Below are 17,652 nucleotides of genomic sequence, written 5' to 3'. Positions count from 1 at the left end.
AATCGATATCAAGAAAATAGAGGTTAAACACTTTGCTACTTAGAAAATATCCATTTCTTGATATAATCATTTTAAAAGGCGCCCAAATCTTAGATCCAGTACCATTTTTGCGGGATGCTGTAAAGGTGAAAAATAATCCCCATAAAATTCCACTATGGGTCACCGACCACAAGAAATGGGTAGCTGCAACAGATCTCCATGAAAAATTAGGAAATATTCGGAATTTATCATTTTTTTCTTTGTATTTTCTGAACCTTCGAACTAGAGCCTATTTGTACCCCAAAATGGAATTTTCGGGGGTGGAGTGAAGGGGAAAAATATTCCGCATGAAATTCCACTATGGGTCACCAAACACAAGAAATCGGTAGCTATAATAGATCTCCAAGAAATATGGGTACAATTTTGAGGTTATAAAAAAATTGTTGGTTTTCAATGGTGACTTTGAAATTACCTCAATTAGAGGCCATAGATGTCATTGTAGAGGGGTAAAGTGAAGGGGAGAAATATTCTCCATAAAATTTCACTATGGGTCACCGACCACAAGAAATCGGTAGCTGTAACATAACTCTAAGAAATATGGTTAAAATTTTGAGGTTATAAAAAAATCGTTGGTTTTCAATAGTGACATTGAAATGACCTCAATTAGTAGCAATAGACATTACTGTGGAGGGATGAAGTGAAGGGGAGAAATATTCTCCATCAAATTCCACTATGGGTCACCGAACACAAGAAATCGATTGCTATAACAGATCTCCAAAAATTATGGGTAAAATTTTGAGGTTATAGAAAATTTTTTGTTTTTCAATGGTATTTTTGAATTGACCTCAATAAGAAGCCATATATACCATTGTAGTGGGGTGAATTGAAGGGGAGAAACATTCTACATAAAATTCTACTATGGGTCACCGACCACAAGAAATCGGTAGCTGTAATATATATCACGGAAATATGTGTAAAGATTTGAGGTTATGGACAATTTTTGTTTTTCAATGGTGGTTTCGAATTGGCATCCATTAGAAGCAATGGACGTCACTGTACAAGGGTGAAGTAGAGGAGGAAAATATTCCTCATCAAATTCCATTAGGGGTCACCGACCACAAGAAATCGATAGCTATAATATTTCTTCTTGAAAAATCGGGAAACATTTGGTCTTTAGTTGTTCTTGATATTGTTTTTTTGGAGCCTTCGAGCTGAAGTCTCTTTAAACCACTAAACATAGTTTTAGAGGGTGGGTGGTAAAGAGAAAAATTATTCTCCATCGAATTCCACTATAGGTCACCGACCACAAGAAATCGGTAGCTATAATATATGTGCACGAAATATTGCCAAAAAATCGGTTATCTGGAAATATGCAATTTAGCTGATATTTTGTGTGTATTTTTGAAATGGCGCCCAAATGCACCCCAAAACGTTATAGAAGAGGGGTGAAGTGAATGAGAGAAATATTCTCCATAAAATTTCACTATGGGTCACCAACCACAAGAAATCGGTAACTATAATATATCTCCTTGAAAAATCCGGAAATATTCGGAATTTATTATTTTTTCTATATATTTTCTGATCCCTCGAATTAGATCCTATTTGTGGGCCGAAAATGGAAATTTTCGGTGGTGGAATAAAGGGGGAAAATATTCTCCATCAAATTTCACTATAGGTCACCGACCACCAGAAATCGGTAGCTAAAATAGATCTGCATGAAAACTCAGGAAATATTCAGAATTTATTCGTTTCTTTATATTTTTGGTGAGTCTTTGATATATAGCCCATTTGTACCCCCCAAATGCCATTTTAGCGGAGTGAAGTAAAAGGGAAAAATATTCCCCATAAAATTTCACTATGCGTCCCCAGCCAAAAGAAATCGGTAACTATAAACAATCACCTTGAAAAATCAGGAAATATTTAGAATTTATTTGTTTCTTTATATTTTTGGTGAGTCTTTGATCTGAAGCCCATTTGTACCCCCCAAAAGTCATTTTAGCGGAGTGAAAAAAAAGGGAAAAATATTCCCCATAAAATTTCACTATGGGTCACCGACCACCAGAAATCGATAGCTATAATAGATCTCCATGAAAAAGCGGCAAATATTTGGAATTTATTATTTTTTCTTTATATTTTCTGATCCCTCGAACTAGAGCCTATTTGTACCCCAAAATGGAATTTTTGGGGGGTGAAGTGAAGGTGTAAAATATTCTCCAACGAATTCCACTATGGGTCATCGACCACACGATATCGGTAGCTCAAATATATCTTCATGAAAAATCATGAAATATTTGAAATTTATTTTATCTTGATATTTTTTCTAAGCTCTCGAAGTGGAGCTCGTTTGTATCCGTCAAATATCATTTTAGATGGATGGAGTAAAAGGAAAATATATTCTCCATAAAATTCCACTATGGGTCAGCGACCACAAGAAATCGTTAGCTAAAATAGATCTCCCTAAAAAATTGGGAAATATTTAGAATTTTATTTTTTCTCATATTTTTTGGGAGTATTATAATTAGCGCCGATTTTCACCCCGAAATGTCCACTTTTGGGGGGTGAAGTAAAAGAAAAAAATAATCACCATCAAATTCCACTAAGGGTCACCGGCCACAAGAAATCGATAAGTATAAAAATTCTCCTTGAAAAATTTGTAAATATTCGAAATTAATTTTTTTCTTGATATTTTTTTGGGTGTCTTCGAACCGAAACCCATTTCTACCTCCAAACCTCATTTTAGCGGGGTGAAGTAAAAAGGAAAATTATTCTCTATAAAATTCCACTAAGGGTCACCGACCACAAAAAATCGTTAGCTATAATAAATCTCTTTGAAAAAATCGGAAAATTTTTTAAATTGATTTTTCTTCAAATTTTCCCTCCAAATTTTAAATTTTTAATTAATTTATTAAATTTTTTATTTCTGAAACCTCCCGTCAAAAGTTCATTAACCCCTTTTCTACATTTCTTTCTTGCATTACAGCCACAAAAATTAATTTATTTTCTTCGTTGTTTTCTTTTTGTTGTTATTTTTCTTCTTGTCTAAAAAATCCAAAGAAAACAAAATCTCGCCCAAAAAAAAAATTATGAAGGCATTAAAAACTAATTTTTCAAAACACCCACTTAAAAAAGGCTGGCCACAAATATTTTTTTTAGTTGGCATGGTGGTTGTTGTTGTTTTTGCTTTTCTTGTCTTCGGCAAATTACTTTGGTTTTTTTTAAATCATCAAACTTCCGCCTCTGGTTGTTGGTGGGATTTCGGTTTATTTTTTTTTTCTAATTTTCTTCTTCTTATTTTTCAATTTTTTTTCTGTCTATCACTCCCTAATGGTTTTTCTTTTGGGGATAGGGACGAGACGTCACGTTGCCGGGCCATGACCGAGGTTACATGATAATGACTTAATTTTGAAAAAAAATGAAAAAAATAATGATAGAGGCGAATGAAGAGGAGGAGGAGGAAGAGGTGGAATGAAGTTAGTGTGGAATGCAACCTTTGAGTCATGGTGCCGGCCCCGAAAAGAAGCCGCCAATTTTGTCTAGCATTTTCAAGTTCAATGTCCGTGGTGGGGATTGTTGTTTTTTCTGAATAATTAGGCAACCGAAAAAGCGGGGTTTAAAATATCAAAAATAAATTACCAGGGGATTAATTTAAAAAAAATTGAATTTTTAAATACATTTTGGCCATTAAGAATAGTTCTGTCAAAAAAAAAAAAAAAAATGTATCGAAGAGAAAGTTGTATTTTTTATCTAAATGGAAAATTGTTGTATTCAAGGGGATACAAAAATAGAACAATGGGTGTCGCCAGTGATTGATGGAATAATTGATTATTGAAAATTAAAAAGAAAATATTACAAAAAATTCAAAAGAAATGGGCGGAAAATCACTAAACAATTTTGAAAAAAAAAAGAAATAAAAACACATTGACGAAATATTCCGAAATTAATTTTAAATTGATTTTAATTCAAAAAAAAAAAAAAAAAAATAGAAATAAAAAAATCAAAGATTTTTTCTCGAAAAAAAAAAATAAATAAAAAAAATAATAATTAACACCTCCCATCTTGGTAAAAAAAATCACAAACATTATTAGTTAATAATCCGAAATTATTTTTATAGTGAATTTCATTCAGAAAAAAAAAAAATAAAAAAATCAAAGATTTTTTCTCAAAAAAAAATAAATAAATAAATTAAAAAAAAATTTTGATCAGAACAATATTTTGGGCAAACATTTTGGGGTTTACAAATTTATTTTCCTGGAAATTCACTGTATATCAATTAACAAGTTCCATCCCTGATATTTATTTTTACAATAAATGACATTTTTTATTTAAAAAAACACCTTCAAATTCTCAAAAAATTAAATATTATCAATTCACAACATCCAGCCCTGGTGCTTATTTTTATCACAAAAACAATCTTTTGTACCAAAAAATATTTCCCATTGAAATGCATTCAATTTAAAAAACCAAAATATTTTATTCTGTAATTAAGACCTTCCATCCCTGATGCTAATTTTTTATTAGAAAAATATTTTTTGACAATAAATAAAAACACCTAAAAATAAAGCCCATTGATTTTTTTTACAATTTTTAAAACAATTTTTAAAATTACCAATGAATACCTCCCATCCCTGGTGCTAATTTTTATCAGTCTATTCCTTAGAATACAAAAATGCAGGGGCCCTTTAAAAATATGTCCCCTTTAAAGGCCTTAAAACACTCAAGAAAATATTTTTTAAATTTGTCAATTAACAACTCCCATCACTGATGCTAATTTTTTGAAACAAAAATGTCCCTCGGCCCCTTCTAAACACAACAATAAAAGCCTTCAAAAATGTGTTCCATTTAAAATACCTTAATATTCTCAAAAAAAAAATTAATTAACAATTACCACCTCCCATCCCTGCTGCTAAATTTTATACCAATATCCTTCTCCTCCTCTGCTTACAATAGCAAAATCATTTAAATTTTTTATCCCTATTGCATTAATTGCATACACCCTGGCGTCAGTGTCAGACATAATCAGTTGGGCAAGGCAGGCATGCGTCGCCTGTCTAAGCATGCCATTAGTGACATTTTTTTATTATTTTTATTGTTGTCTATTTTTTGAAATTCTATTCTTGTCCTTTATATGGAATTCAATTGTTTTGTTGTTGTTGTTTTTCTTCTTCTTCTTCAAAATTCAATTAACAATTCAAAAATCGTCAACTGTTGCATACCTTTGTGATTAACATTTGTTTGCATTCATGCTCACTTCCCCATCACACACACTCTCTCTCTCTCTCGCTATATGGGTATGATACTCCCACATTTGTCACTGTGTGTGTGTTATGAATTTTTAATGACATGTTGATAAACAAACAAACAGACAATGACAATGATAAGTACCAACCGGAAAACATTAGATAAGCTGGTTATTTATATGGTTGCATTCTCATGAGATAAAAAAGGGAGAGAGAGAGAGCAAGAGGCGAGAAGGGGAGGGAGAGAGGCCTTATAAACAACACACGGGTTTTAATGAAAAATCAAAGCCTGGTGGGATAAATTTGAGGTGTAAATAATTTATTTGGATATTTCCGTTGGAAAATGTGAGAATTTTGAAAGAAAATTGAAAACCCAAATTTTATGTTAATTTTTCCCCCATCGCCCCCTTTAACAAACGGCCCTCTTTAAAAATATTTCCCTGCTAATGACTTTGAAAATTCCCCCATGTGCAAACATGACTTTATTTTAAGTTTAATTGTCTATAAACCATTCTCTCCCTCACTCCCAGCACTCTCTGTCCCTCCTTGCCACTCACCGGCTACCTCTCTTTATCATCCCAATTAATAAAACAGAGTCCTTGACTTACACTACACTGGTTAAGTGGTCCTGGGGTATTTTTATTATTATTATTATTAACCAAACAAGGTTCACCTCAATGGGCAAATTTGTTTTTTCTTCTTCTATTTACTTCATCTCCTAGAGCAAAGCAACAAAAAAACAACAACAACAAGAACCATGATATAACCCGAGAAGGGCAGCCATCATCACACACACACACACAACACAATGAAAGGGATAGTGAGTGTGACTTTCGTTCTATATAACGATGAACGAGAGTACTATGCCTCGGGTAATGCTGTCGTTGGTGCTATGGTTGTTGTTGTATTTGTTATTGCATGTGTGAAGAAGTGCATTGCAGTAGTTACCAAAAATAGTAACATGATTTGTTTTTGCATGCAAGCATGCATGCAAAGCTTTGTTCAGCATGCATGAATGAGTAATGGCGGGCGCGAGAGAGAGAGAGAAAGAGGTAGAGATTCACTGGTTTAATTTAATTTGCAGAGATGGGAATAGGGAATTATTACAAAAAATAAAGGAATTATGGGAAAAATATAATAAAATATTAAAAAATAAATAAAAATATTTAAATAAAAAAAATTAGTATAATAAAAAATAAATAAAAATTATAATAAAAAATATTGTAATAAAAAATAAATTAATAAAATAAAAAACAAAAAATTATAAGAAAAAAATTAGTTATTATAATTTAAAAAATTAAAATAAATTATTATGATTTAAAAAATTATAAAAAATATTATAATTTAAAAAATAATAAATTATTACAATTTAAAAAAAAAATAAGTTAATTTAATTTAAAAAAAATTATTATAACTTAAAAAATAATAACATTTAAAATTAATAAATTTTTAAAATTAAAAAATAATAATAAATTATTGTAACTTAAAAAAAAATTATAAAAAATATATTTTATAGTTCAAAAAAGTATTAGCCCAGAGATGGAAATTATTAATTCATTTTAAAAATTCTTATTTTTTTTCATTAAAAAATTTATATACATTTTAATGAAAAAAAATCATTGACTCCCATTATAAAAAAATTATGAATTTTCAATATTTATTCTTTTTTCTCATAATTTCACTGACCTCCCTTCTCAATCTACATATATCACCCTACTTCTGCACACCAATTTCAAAGAATATGAAACATGAAAAAAATAAATATTTTATTTATGACCTCCTCTCCCAGAAGTAAACGCTGAAAATAAATTCCATCTTTCGCAAGACGGGATTTTGGGACACAGTTGTCATTTCCATTGAATTTCAGGTAACAACAAATCGCAGACAGAGAATATTTCGTAAATCACTTCACTGTTTTTTTTCTTCTTCTTCTTCGGATTGTAATATAAGATGGTCATAATTTTATTGTATGACCGGGTGGCGGATCTGCCTGTCTGTGTGTGTTACAAAATTTGTGTGTGTGTGTCATAAAATTTTTGTTAATGGTTTATGGCCATGTCATAAAGGTGTTAATGTCTGGCCCATATTTATGAGCGCTTTGCAATTTGTAAGGCTATTTTTAAGGAGGCTCAAAATAAATAAGGCACAAAGAGAGAGAGACAGGGAGAGAGGGGGAGAATGAGAGACTGTCAGGTAATGAAAATATTTCATAAAAATAAGTCCTCGTATTAGTAATAAAATAAAATATTGCTTAACTGAGATTTTTCTGTGGGTGTATATACCAGAGATGGGAAAAATAATTATAACAAAAATTTAAAGAAATTTAAAAATAAAGAAATTTACAGGGTTTTATACACAATTATAAAAAATTATTTTATCTACGAAAAATATTATTTTAATTTGAGGAAAATATATGGCGCCCAACCTGGAGCAATTTTTTTTCCAAAAATTTCAATTTTTTTCTTTGAAAAATTTTTTTGGACATTTTTTCGGAAGATATGAAATTCTAATACACAATTATAAAATATTTTTTAACTATAAAAAATTCGAATTACAATTTGAGGAAAAAATATAGCGCCCAACTTGGGGTAATTTTTTCTAAAAATTCATGTTTATAAATTTCTTAGGACCTTTTTCTAAAAAATCTGAAATTTTACTAAATAAAATTTGGGTCCAAAAATTGTGGTCACCATTTTGGGGCCAACATTTTATTGAAAAGAAATGGCGCCCAACGTGGGAAATTTCTCGTAATAAAAATAATCTCAAATTTTACCATTATTTAGAAGTTTGGAATTAAAATTGAGACATTTTTTCTCACAATTTTCATTTTTGGCTTCCTTTTGAGAAGTGGCGCCCAACGTGGGAAATTTCTCTTCATAAAAATTATCTCAAATTTAACCATTATTTAAAAGTTTGAAGTTAAAATTGAGACATTTGTTCTCACAATTTTCATTTTTTGGCTTCCATTAAAGAAGTGGCGCCCAACGTTAGGAATTTCTCTAAATTTAAAAAACCTCAAATTTTACCATTATTTAGAAGTTTGCTGTTAAAACTGAGACATTTTCTTCTTAAATTTTTCATTTTTGGCTTTAATTAAAGAAGTGGCGCCCAACATGGGGTACTTTTTTTACTAAAAAGAAGAGTGGAGTGCAAGTGTTTATTTTGATTTCAAAACATGGCCTACAACCTGACTCAAATGGCTTTCAAAATTTTCATTTTTTCATAATTTAGAAAAAAGTGGCGCCCAATGTGCGTCGCTTTCCCACAAAAAATTACGATTTTTCATTAAATTTTTAAAATTTGACAGCTATGATGATAGGATTTATTCATACTATGAAAATTGAGGCCTTGTTTCAAAATTTTATGGAATTTTTTGAGTTTCCAAAAAGTGGCGCCCAACGTAAATGAGTTAATTTTTCAATGATTTTGGCTATTTCTTGTCTCCTATTGTTTTTTTTTTGTGGTCTATTAAATAATTAGGGACATTTTTCAGGATAAAATTTCGTTTTAGCTTTGTTTTGAAAAATTGGCGCCCAACGTGCGAACATTTTTTTTTAATGAGAAATCTGAAAATGTTGCTTTGAGTTAAACAAGAAATGGCCCAATGTGGCTCACTATGTTCTCAAAATTTGGATTTTTGCATAATTTATTAAAAAGTGGTGCCCAATGTGGGTCAATTTTTCACACAAAAATTACGATTTAATATCAAATTTTTAAAATTTAAAATAATGAGTGCATTTATTGATACTATGCAAATTTAAACCTTGTTTCACAATTTTATGGAATTTTTTGAGTTCCCCAAAAAGTGGCGCCCAACGTAAATGGCTTATTTTTCCAATTATTTTTGTTTATTTGTTGTCTCATTTTTATTGTTTGTGGTCTATTAACTAATTGGGGGTATTTTCGGTATAAATTTTCATTTTAGCTTTGTTTTAAAAAATTGGCGCCCAACGTGGGGACAATTTTTTTAATGAAAAATCAAAAAAATTTTTTGATTTCAAAACATGACATTCAACGTGGGTAATTTCATACTCAACATCTCCTTGTTGTCTTGTTTCACAATTTTATGGAATTTTTAGACTTCCCCAAAAGTGGCGCCCAACGTAAATGGGGGCATTTGCCAATATTAGTTTATGTATTTTTTGTTCCCTATTTGTTTTTTGGGATCTATATAATAATTTGTGGAAATTTTTCCGAATAAATTTTCTTTTTAGCTTAGCTTTAAAAAATTGGCGCCCAACGTGTGAAAAAAATTTTTTTATAAGAAAACCTGAAAAATTTACTTCGATTGCAAAACATGACAATCAAGCGAGGCTAATTATGTTGTCAACATCTGCATTTTGTTGGTGATTTGAAAAAGTGGCGCCCAACGTAAGGTTCCATTTTTATTTTCTTAATAAAATCCACAGTTAAAGTTTGATTTTGGAAAAATTTCGCCCAAATTTAGTTTATTCCTCCATAAAGTGCAAATTTCAGCTTTAACCCAGAATTTTATTGCATTTTTTCAAGGTTCTTGAAAAGTGGCGCCCAACGTAAAAAAAATATTTTTCTTTTTTGGTTTATCTCCTGTCCCATTGTGGCCTAAAAAATCAATTTAATATTTTTGGCTTCAATTTATTCATTTATAAAATCCAAATAAAATTTAAATCCAATATTTTATGTTATTTTTTTAAGAGTTCGCAGAGTGGCGCCCAACGTCAAAGTGATCAGACTTTTCCGTTATTTTCCCCCCTTTTTCTATTATTGTTTGTGGTCTATTTAAACTGTTAGTTAATGTTATTGCTATTATTGTTGTTTTTTATTGTTTTGTTGTTGTTGTTTGTTTGTTATTCCAGACACTTACCAATGCTTTAGAATACGCATTTTTGTTGCTGTTGTTGCGGTTTTGCGCTACCAAACGGGCGCTTTCGTAATCCAATTACCGATCCAAGTTTAATTGAGTTTTTTTTCTCGTGTGCCGTTATAAATTTTCTGTTTTTTTTTTTCAATTTTTTCTTCTTTTTTTAATTGTGTTTTTAGATTTTTTGTTGTTGTTGTTTCTTAGAAAACTATCACATGTTGTTGTTGTTGTGGTTTTTTATTTTAGCACTTGTTGTAGAATATTACAGTTTGTCTTACAGTTAAACCATGGTTTTTTTTGTTTTGAAAATCTTAACTGAATTCTAAAGGGGGAAAAAATTAAAAAGAGGGAGGGGGATTTTTTAGAAATATTGATTTTCAGTGGTTCGAAAAAATATTTTTTTTTTATTTTTAATTTAATAAATTTTTTATTTATTTTTAATTTAAAAAATATTTTTTATTTATTTTCAATTTAAAAATATTTTTTATTAATTTAAAATTATTTTTTTATTAATTTTTTAATTGAAAATTAAATTTAATTTTTTTAATTTAAAATTATTTTTGATTTATTTTTAATTTAAAAATATGTTTTTTTATTTATTTTTATTTTAAAAAAATATTTTTTATTTATTTTTATTTAAAAAAAATGTTTTGTTTATTTTTTATTTAAAAATATTTTTTATTTATTTTTATTTAAAAAATTGTTTATATTTATTTTTTTATTTTAAAAATATTTTTTTTATTTTTATTTTTAATTAAATTTTTTTAATTTTTTTAATTTAAAATTTTTTTTGATTTATTTTTAATTTAAAAATATTTTTTTATTTATTTTTATTTTAAAAATTTTTTTTATTTATTTTTATTTTAAAAAATATTTTTTATTTATTTTTATTTTAAAAATATTTTTTTATTTATTTTTTATTTAAAAATATTTTTTATTTCAAAAATTGTTTATATTTATTTTTTTATTTTAAAAATATTTTTTTATTTATTTTTATTTTTAATTTAAATTTTTTATATTTATTTTTAATTTAAATTTTTTTTATATTTATTTTTAATTTAAAAATTTTTTTTTTTTTAATTTAAAAAATTTTTTTTATTTTTTTTAATTAAAAAATATTTTTTTTATTTTTTTAATTTAATTTTTTTTTATTTTTAATTGGAAAATTATTTTTTTATTCGATTATTATTTGTATAAGTTTTTTTTAATTTTAAAAATATTTGAAATTTTAGTTTTATTTATTTTTTTTTAATTCCTCTCAAACCGTTACGCTTGCTTGTTGCAGCTGAAATGTTTTCATTTTGTTAAGCCTCAATTAATTTTTATAGCATTGCATTTTTTTCAAACCCCAAAAAAAAAACTTAAACGAAAACAGAAAAATATTTTTGTTATGAAAATAAAAAAAAAATATTTTCAAATTCACCCAAAATGGTCTAAGACAATTTTTTTCCTCTGTTTTCATTTAAGCCATTTTTTTCGTTTTTATTTCTTTATGGCCACATTATTTGTTATGGTGGTCAGCCATGCCATGCCAGCCAGGTCTGGTGTTTGGGGAATGCAAAAAATGTAGAAATTTCAAATAAAGCCATAAAAAGGTTTTCAAACAAGTTTACAACACTTTTGTTTTTTTAGTTTTATTTTTCATTATTTTTCTTCCATTTTTTTGTTTTCCTTTTTCAGAGCTTGAACACAATGGATCAATGACACCGGAGAGTAAGCAGCACCACAGTTGGTCAGATGCACAATCAAGGGTTTGGTTTGGGGAATTTTATTCCGCTTTTTATTTCATAGATTTTTTGTTTCTTTATTAATTTTTATTTATTTTTTTTTATTCCACAAAAAACCGTTAAAATTTTGAATTTTTTTGTTTCGATTTTTTCTTTTTTTCTTCACAAATTCTTTTCAATTTTTCATTCACAAATAACTCCACACCAACCATTTGTGTTTAACCGTATGTTTGCTGGCTCTGTTGCAGCAAGTTTTTTCTTGTTTTGTTGTTATTTTTTGTTTGTTTCTGGTTTAATGTCTGCGCGCCATCACTAACTCGAACGAAACTCAGTCACGTTTGTTGCACGGTCATGTACATACTGATGTCGTTGGCATGCAGGCTTTACTTTACAAGTCCATGTTTAGAGCGCAGCAGCAGAGGATTTTTAGCCTGGTCGGTCGAACGGTTGGTTTTAGGCTACCTAGCTAGGCATAAACAATTGTTTTGCCTGGCTGCATGACTGGCTTTGTCTGTCCGACAACACACACAAAACACATCTATACGAATCCATCGTGTATATCAGTCGTTAACCATCATTATTAACAACAACAACTCACAGAAAAGCAACAACAACAATAGCAGTAACAAAACAACATTGTATTTTGTTTTTGGTTTACTGGCTAACTAACATACATACACACACACACACCACACACAATCAGTGGTCGTTGTCGGCCTAGCACAATAACACATAACAGCAACAACAACGTCATCGCCGGTGACGACGACGACGGCTAACAGCAACGAGTAGTTGGTTGTTCGTATTTTCTGTTGTTCTGTTTCGTTGAGAGATGAGATGCCCATCATCGCACGTTATTTCCCTTCAGGTGAACAGGTAGTTGTTGTTGGTAAACAATGTAACACAAACTCACACACACACACTCTCGCTCTCCCTCTATGACTAACTCCCTATCTCACTGAGTACGTGAATCCCAGTGTATGTCGTGTATGCACTTGCATGCATGAAGAAGCCAGCATTTGTTTTGTTGTTGTTTATATGCATGGCTAGTGGACATGCATGGGGCTGTGTGGCTATGTGTGTGTGTGTGTGTGTGTGGGGAGGCTGTGTATTATAGGCAAGGGAGCCATTCAAGCATAAAGGCAACAATGTGTTTGCTCTCATTGCTCAATTCTCCCCCCATTATTATAAATATAAGCCTCTCATAGTTTGTGGATTTGTTATGATTGCGAGCAGAGTTTTACCTGTTGGATTTTCTGTTTTGTTTTGCTTTTTTTGCCACAAGGCTTTACAGCCAAGGAAAAATGTTTGGGTAAATTATAAAGTGATTTTGGGAAGGGAATATTTAATATTTTTATGGGGAAAATAATGGATTTTAAATTTAAAAAATAATAATAAAGAAAATAAAATAATAAAAAAGAAAAAAATTAAAATAATAAAAAAATTTTTTAAATTGCCGAAAATTTTATTAAAAAAAAAATTTTTAAAAAAAAAAATAATTTTTGAAGACAATATGAAAGAAAATAAATTGTGGAAAAAAACAAAAATCTTAAAAATTGCCGAAAATTGTATTAATAAAAAAAATGGAAAAAAAATTTGGGAAAAAATTAAAAAAAAATAAATAAAAATTTAAAGTTAAAAATTTCTATTTTGCGATTTTTTTGCCACAAGGCTTACAGCCAAGGATATTTGTTGGGCAAATCCTAAAGAGATTTAGGAAGGAAATATTTAATAGTTTAAGGGGGAAATTATGGATTTTAAATTAAATAAAAAATAATAATAAAGAAAATAAATTGTGGATAAAAAAGATAAAACAAAAAATTAAAAAAAACCAAAATGTTTTAAATTGCCAAACATTTTAATAAAAAAATCAAAAAAAAAAATAAAAATTAATTAATTAAAAATTAAATTTAAAAATATTAAATGCTTGAAGATAATATAAAAGAAAATAAATCGTGTATAAAAAAGATAAAAAATATTAAAAGGAATTAAAATTTGCCGAAAATTTTATTTAAAAAAATTAGAAAATTTTTCTATTTTGCGATTTATATTAAACATAAAATAACGAAAATTTTATTTAAAAATATTCAAAAAAAAAATAAATAAATAAATAATGGAGGCAAAATTTTCTAATTTCGATTTATATAACCCAAATTTTTTCAAAACAAAAAATACATAAAAAATATGTTTTTGCTTTGAATATATTTTTTTTTAATTTATATAAAATAAATACATTTTTAAATATAAAATGACGAAAATTTTATTTAAAAATATTAAAAAAAAATGGCGGCAAAATTTTCTAATTTGCGATTTATATAACCCAATTTTTTTCAAAACAAAAAAATACATAAAAAAATATTTTTTTTTTTTTGCTTTGAATATTATTTTTTTAAATTGATATAAAATGAATTGAAAAATATTTTTAATTAATTTTTATTAATATTTATTAAAATTTTTTTATTTTTAATTTCCTACCCTTTTCCTTACTTACACCCAAAGAAAAATCTCCGTATTAAAATTTCTAAAAAAAAGCCTCAACCAAGGCCCTTGGTTATTAAATAATAACAAACCAAGAAGAAAGTCCAACACAACAAAAGGTTAAGTTGGCCTCACCATCAACTAAAACATCAACAACAACGGCTACAGCAACAATTAACAACAATCCCAGCAGCTGTAAGAAGAATGTCGTCGTTATTTTTTGGTCGAGTTCTTTTTTTTGGCCAAAAGGCATAATTTGGTTATTAATAAAAACAAACAAGCAACCGAACAAGCAAACCTTGTAGGCAACAAAGGAAACACACATACGAGTACTCATACGAACAATCATGCACAGACACACACTCCCGCTCCCTCTCTCTCTCATGTACCCGAAGAAAAAAAAAACCGTTGGAGTTAACAATGTGGTTGATTCATACAGAATTGTTGGGGGATAGTCGAATGAAAAAGGATATGGAAACAAAAGAAGAAAAAAAAACAACTACAAAAATTCGGCTGGCCGACTGACTAAGCAACCACAACAAAACAACAATCACACTCCCTCATATTATATGAATATGAAAATCATTCAAACGATTTATCTCTTCACATCAAAATCTGGCATCACAAAGAAAAAAAAAGAAATAGAAGAGGATAACCGACACCACCTCGATCCTCGTCATCAATAAGACATGAATTCCTTGTTATTTTTGGTTCTTTATTTTATTCTTTGGGGGATCAGAGATGACTCAAAGAAAAAGGTTTCGTGTGTGTGAGAGAGATTTCATGGCAATCAATCCCGAGGTTTTGTTACGAGAAGTTGTAGACTCCGTGAGTGTTAGTGTGTGTGTGTATGATTGTGTTTGGGAGCATGCTTTGATACGATACAAACTGAAGTTTGGCCCCCAGGTGTATACATTTCAGTTGTTGTTTTCTTTTTCTACTTGGGGTCTCTTCTCAATGGGTGTGTGAGTGTGTGCCGCTCTCTCTGTTTACCTTTGGTGTAGGTGTGTGTTTGTTTGCTTGCGTGCATGCCTGCCTGTTGCTGGGTTGTGTTGTGTTGTGCTTAAACTTAGAACTATTTCTTTTGATATAAGAGGCACAGTGGGTTGAATGGGAAAAATATTTTATAAATTAAAAAAAAAAAAAAAAAATTTAAAAAATATATAAAAATAAAAAAATAAAGGAAAAAATATAAAAAAAAATTGAAAGAAAAAATATCAAAAAAGAAAAAACAAATAAAAACAAAAATGAAAGAAAAAAATATTAAAAAAAAATATAAAAATAAATAAAATGTAAAAAAAATTAAAAAACTAAATAGATCAAATTAAAAATAAAAAAACATAATTTATTACAAACAAAATTTTAAGAAAACTAAACTAATATTATAATTAAAAATTAGTAAATATTAAAAGAAGAAATTATTAAAAAAAAAATAAAAAATATAAAAATCAATAAAATTTGAAAAAAAATTAAAAAAAGATTAAAAAATAGATAAAATTAAAAATATAAAAAATATTTTTTGGCAAACAATTTCCAAACAACAATATTTTATGAAAAATACATTTTGATAAAAAAATTAGAATTAGAATATATAAAAATAAATAAAACTGAAGGAAAAAAATTTAAAAAAAAAATTAAAGATAAAATATTAAAAAATAAATAAAATTTAAAAATATAAAAAAAAAATATTAAAAAGCTAAATATATAAAATTAAAAATAAAAAACATAATTTATGGCAAACAAAAAACGAAACGAAAAAATCCTCAAAATGCCGAAACTCGGAGGGTACTCTGCTATACCTAAAAGTGAATCGATATTGATGATTTTTTGGTAGGAAGATTTGCTGCTCCATGACAATCCAAAATATCAATTTCCAACCAATTAGGATGAAAAGCGTAATCAAAATCCTCAAAATAACGAAAATCGTTGGGTACCTTTATAAGGGAGCAATACCTAAACATGGACCGATATTGCTAATTAATGGTAGGTGGGGGAACTTGCGAAAAAAAATTCAAAAAAACCGAAACTCGGAGGGTACCCTTCTATGGGAGCTGTACCTAAAAGTGAATCGATATTGATGATTTTTTCATAGGAAGATTTGCTGCTCCATGACAATCCAAAATATCAATTTACAGCCAATTAGGTTGAAAAACGTGATCAATATCTTCAAAATACCGAAAATTCGGAGGGTACCTTGACATGGGAGCTTTACCTCATAATTAGCAATTCATTAAAAATAAATTTTGATATAAAAATTTTGATTTTTTTATTAAATTATTAATTTATTAAAAAAATATTTATTTTGCTTAAAAAATGCTATAATTTTTTTTTTTAATTATTATTGATTTATTAAAAAAATCAATTCATATTTTTTATAACCCTACATTTTCTTAATATTATTTTTCAAATTCATCTTTATATATATATATATTTTATATATACAAATATTATATATTATTTGTATACAAAAAAAAATAATAAAATTTCCATTTTTTTCTTTGTTCATACCATTGTGCCAACAAAGTTTTTTTTTATAGTACGAATTGGTATTTTTTATTTTATTTTTAATATTTTTATTATTTTTTATTTTATTTTTTAATAATTTTTAATTTTTATGACAAAATATTTCAAAATAATTTTTTTGTATATGTCATATTTTTATTGTATTTTTTTTTAATTTTTACTAAAAAATTTTTAAAATCCCTTTTTTCCACCTTTTTTAATTTTTATGACCAAATTTTTAATTTTTATGACCAAATATTTTAAAATAATTTTTTTGTATATTTAATTTTTTTATTGTATTATTTTTTTAATTTAATTTTCTTTTTTAATTTATTTAAAATCCCATTTTTCGCCTTTTCACACCACTGTGCCATTGTGCTTTTATCATCATGACGTATGACGAACAAAACAGCCCAGGTAATTTAAAACTCCCCAACATCTATTATTTTGTTTAGCTTTGCTCTTTTTTGTTTTGTTCTATTCTATTATTAATGTTTATATTATTGCATTTCATAATTTTCTTGCTAAGATTCATCATGTCTTCTCCCCCTCTTTCACTCAACAAAACCCTTTATTCTTACCCATTACATTTCCATGTTATGGATATGGTTGAATCAAAACAAAAAAAAAAAACATTGTTTTATAGGTCTGTCTTGTACATCCAAAACATAAGCTCCATCATCTTTACATTACTCTCTGCCTCTCTTCACACAAACTATTATAAATTAAAAAATAAAGAACAAACAAACTAACAACAACAATAAATGTTTTTTACTTTTCTTATTATTTCATCCATTTTTTCTTCAAACTTCCTATTCCCCTGAGATGTTTAAGTCCACATCAGGCAAAACCCCGCACGCTTGCTCTCTCGCCAAAGTAAATAAAAGCA

General features: G+C 27.9%; 1 protein-coding gene across 1 annotated transcript in view; it reads right to left on the bottom strand.

The window, feature by feature from the left end:
- LOC133330773 (protein PALS1) overlaps window positions 1-10,085 on the bottom strand; it is a 64,831-nt gene extending 54,746 nt beyond the window's left edge. Inside the window, exon 1 of the mRNA XM_061539182.1 lies at window positions 10,060-10,085. Within this exon, the coding sequence (XP_061395166.1) occupies window positions 10,060-10,079 (20 nt within the window). The 5' untranslated portion in view covers window positions 10,080-10,085. The remainder of the gene's footprint in view (window positions 1-10,059) is intronic.
- Between the last annotated feature and the right edge of the window lie 7,567 nt (window positions 10,086-17,652).

The sequence above is a fragment of the Musca vetustissima genome, unplaced genomic scaffold, assembly GCF_032173495.1.
Source record: "Musca vetustissima isolate MV318-11 ecotype Yass unplaced genomic scaffold, APGP_CSIRO_Mvet_v1 utg3081, whole genome shotgun sequence".
NCBI lineage: Eukaryota > Metazoa > Arthropoda > Insecta > Diptera > Muscidae > Musca > Musca vetustissima.
The sequence above is the reverse complement of the archived record's forward strand: the minus strand, read 5'-3'. Positions and strand labels throughout refer to the sequence as shown.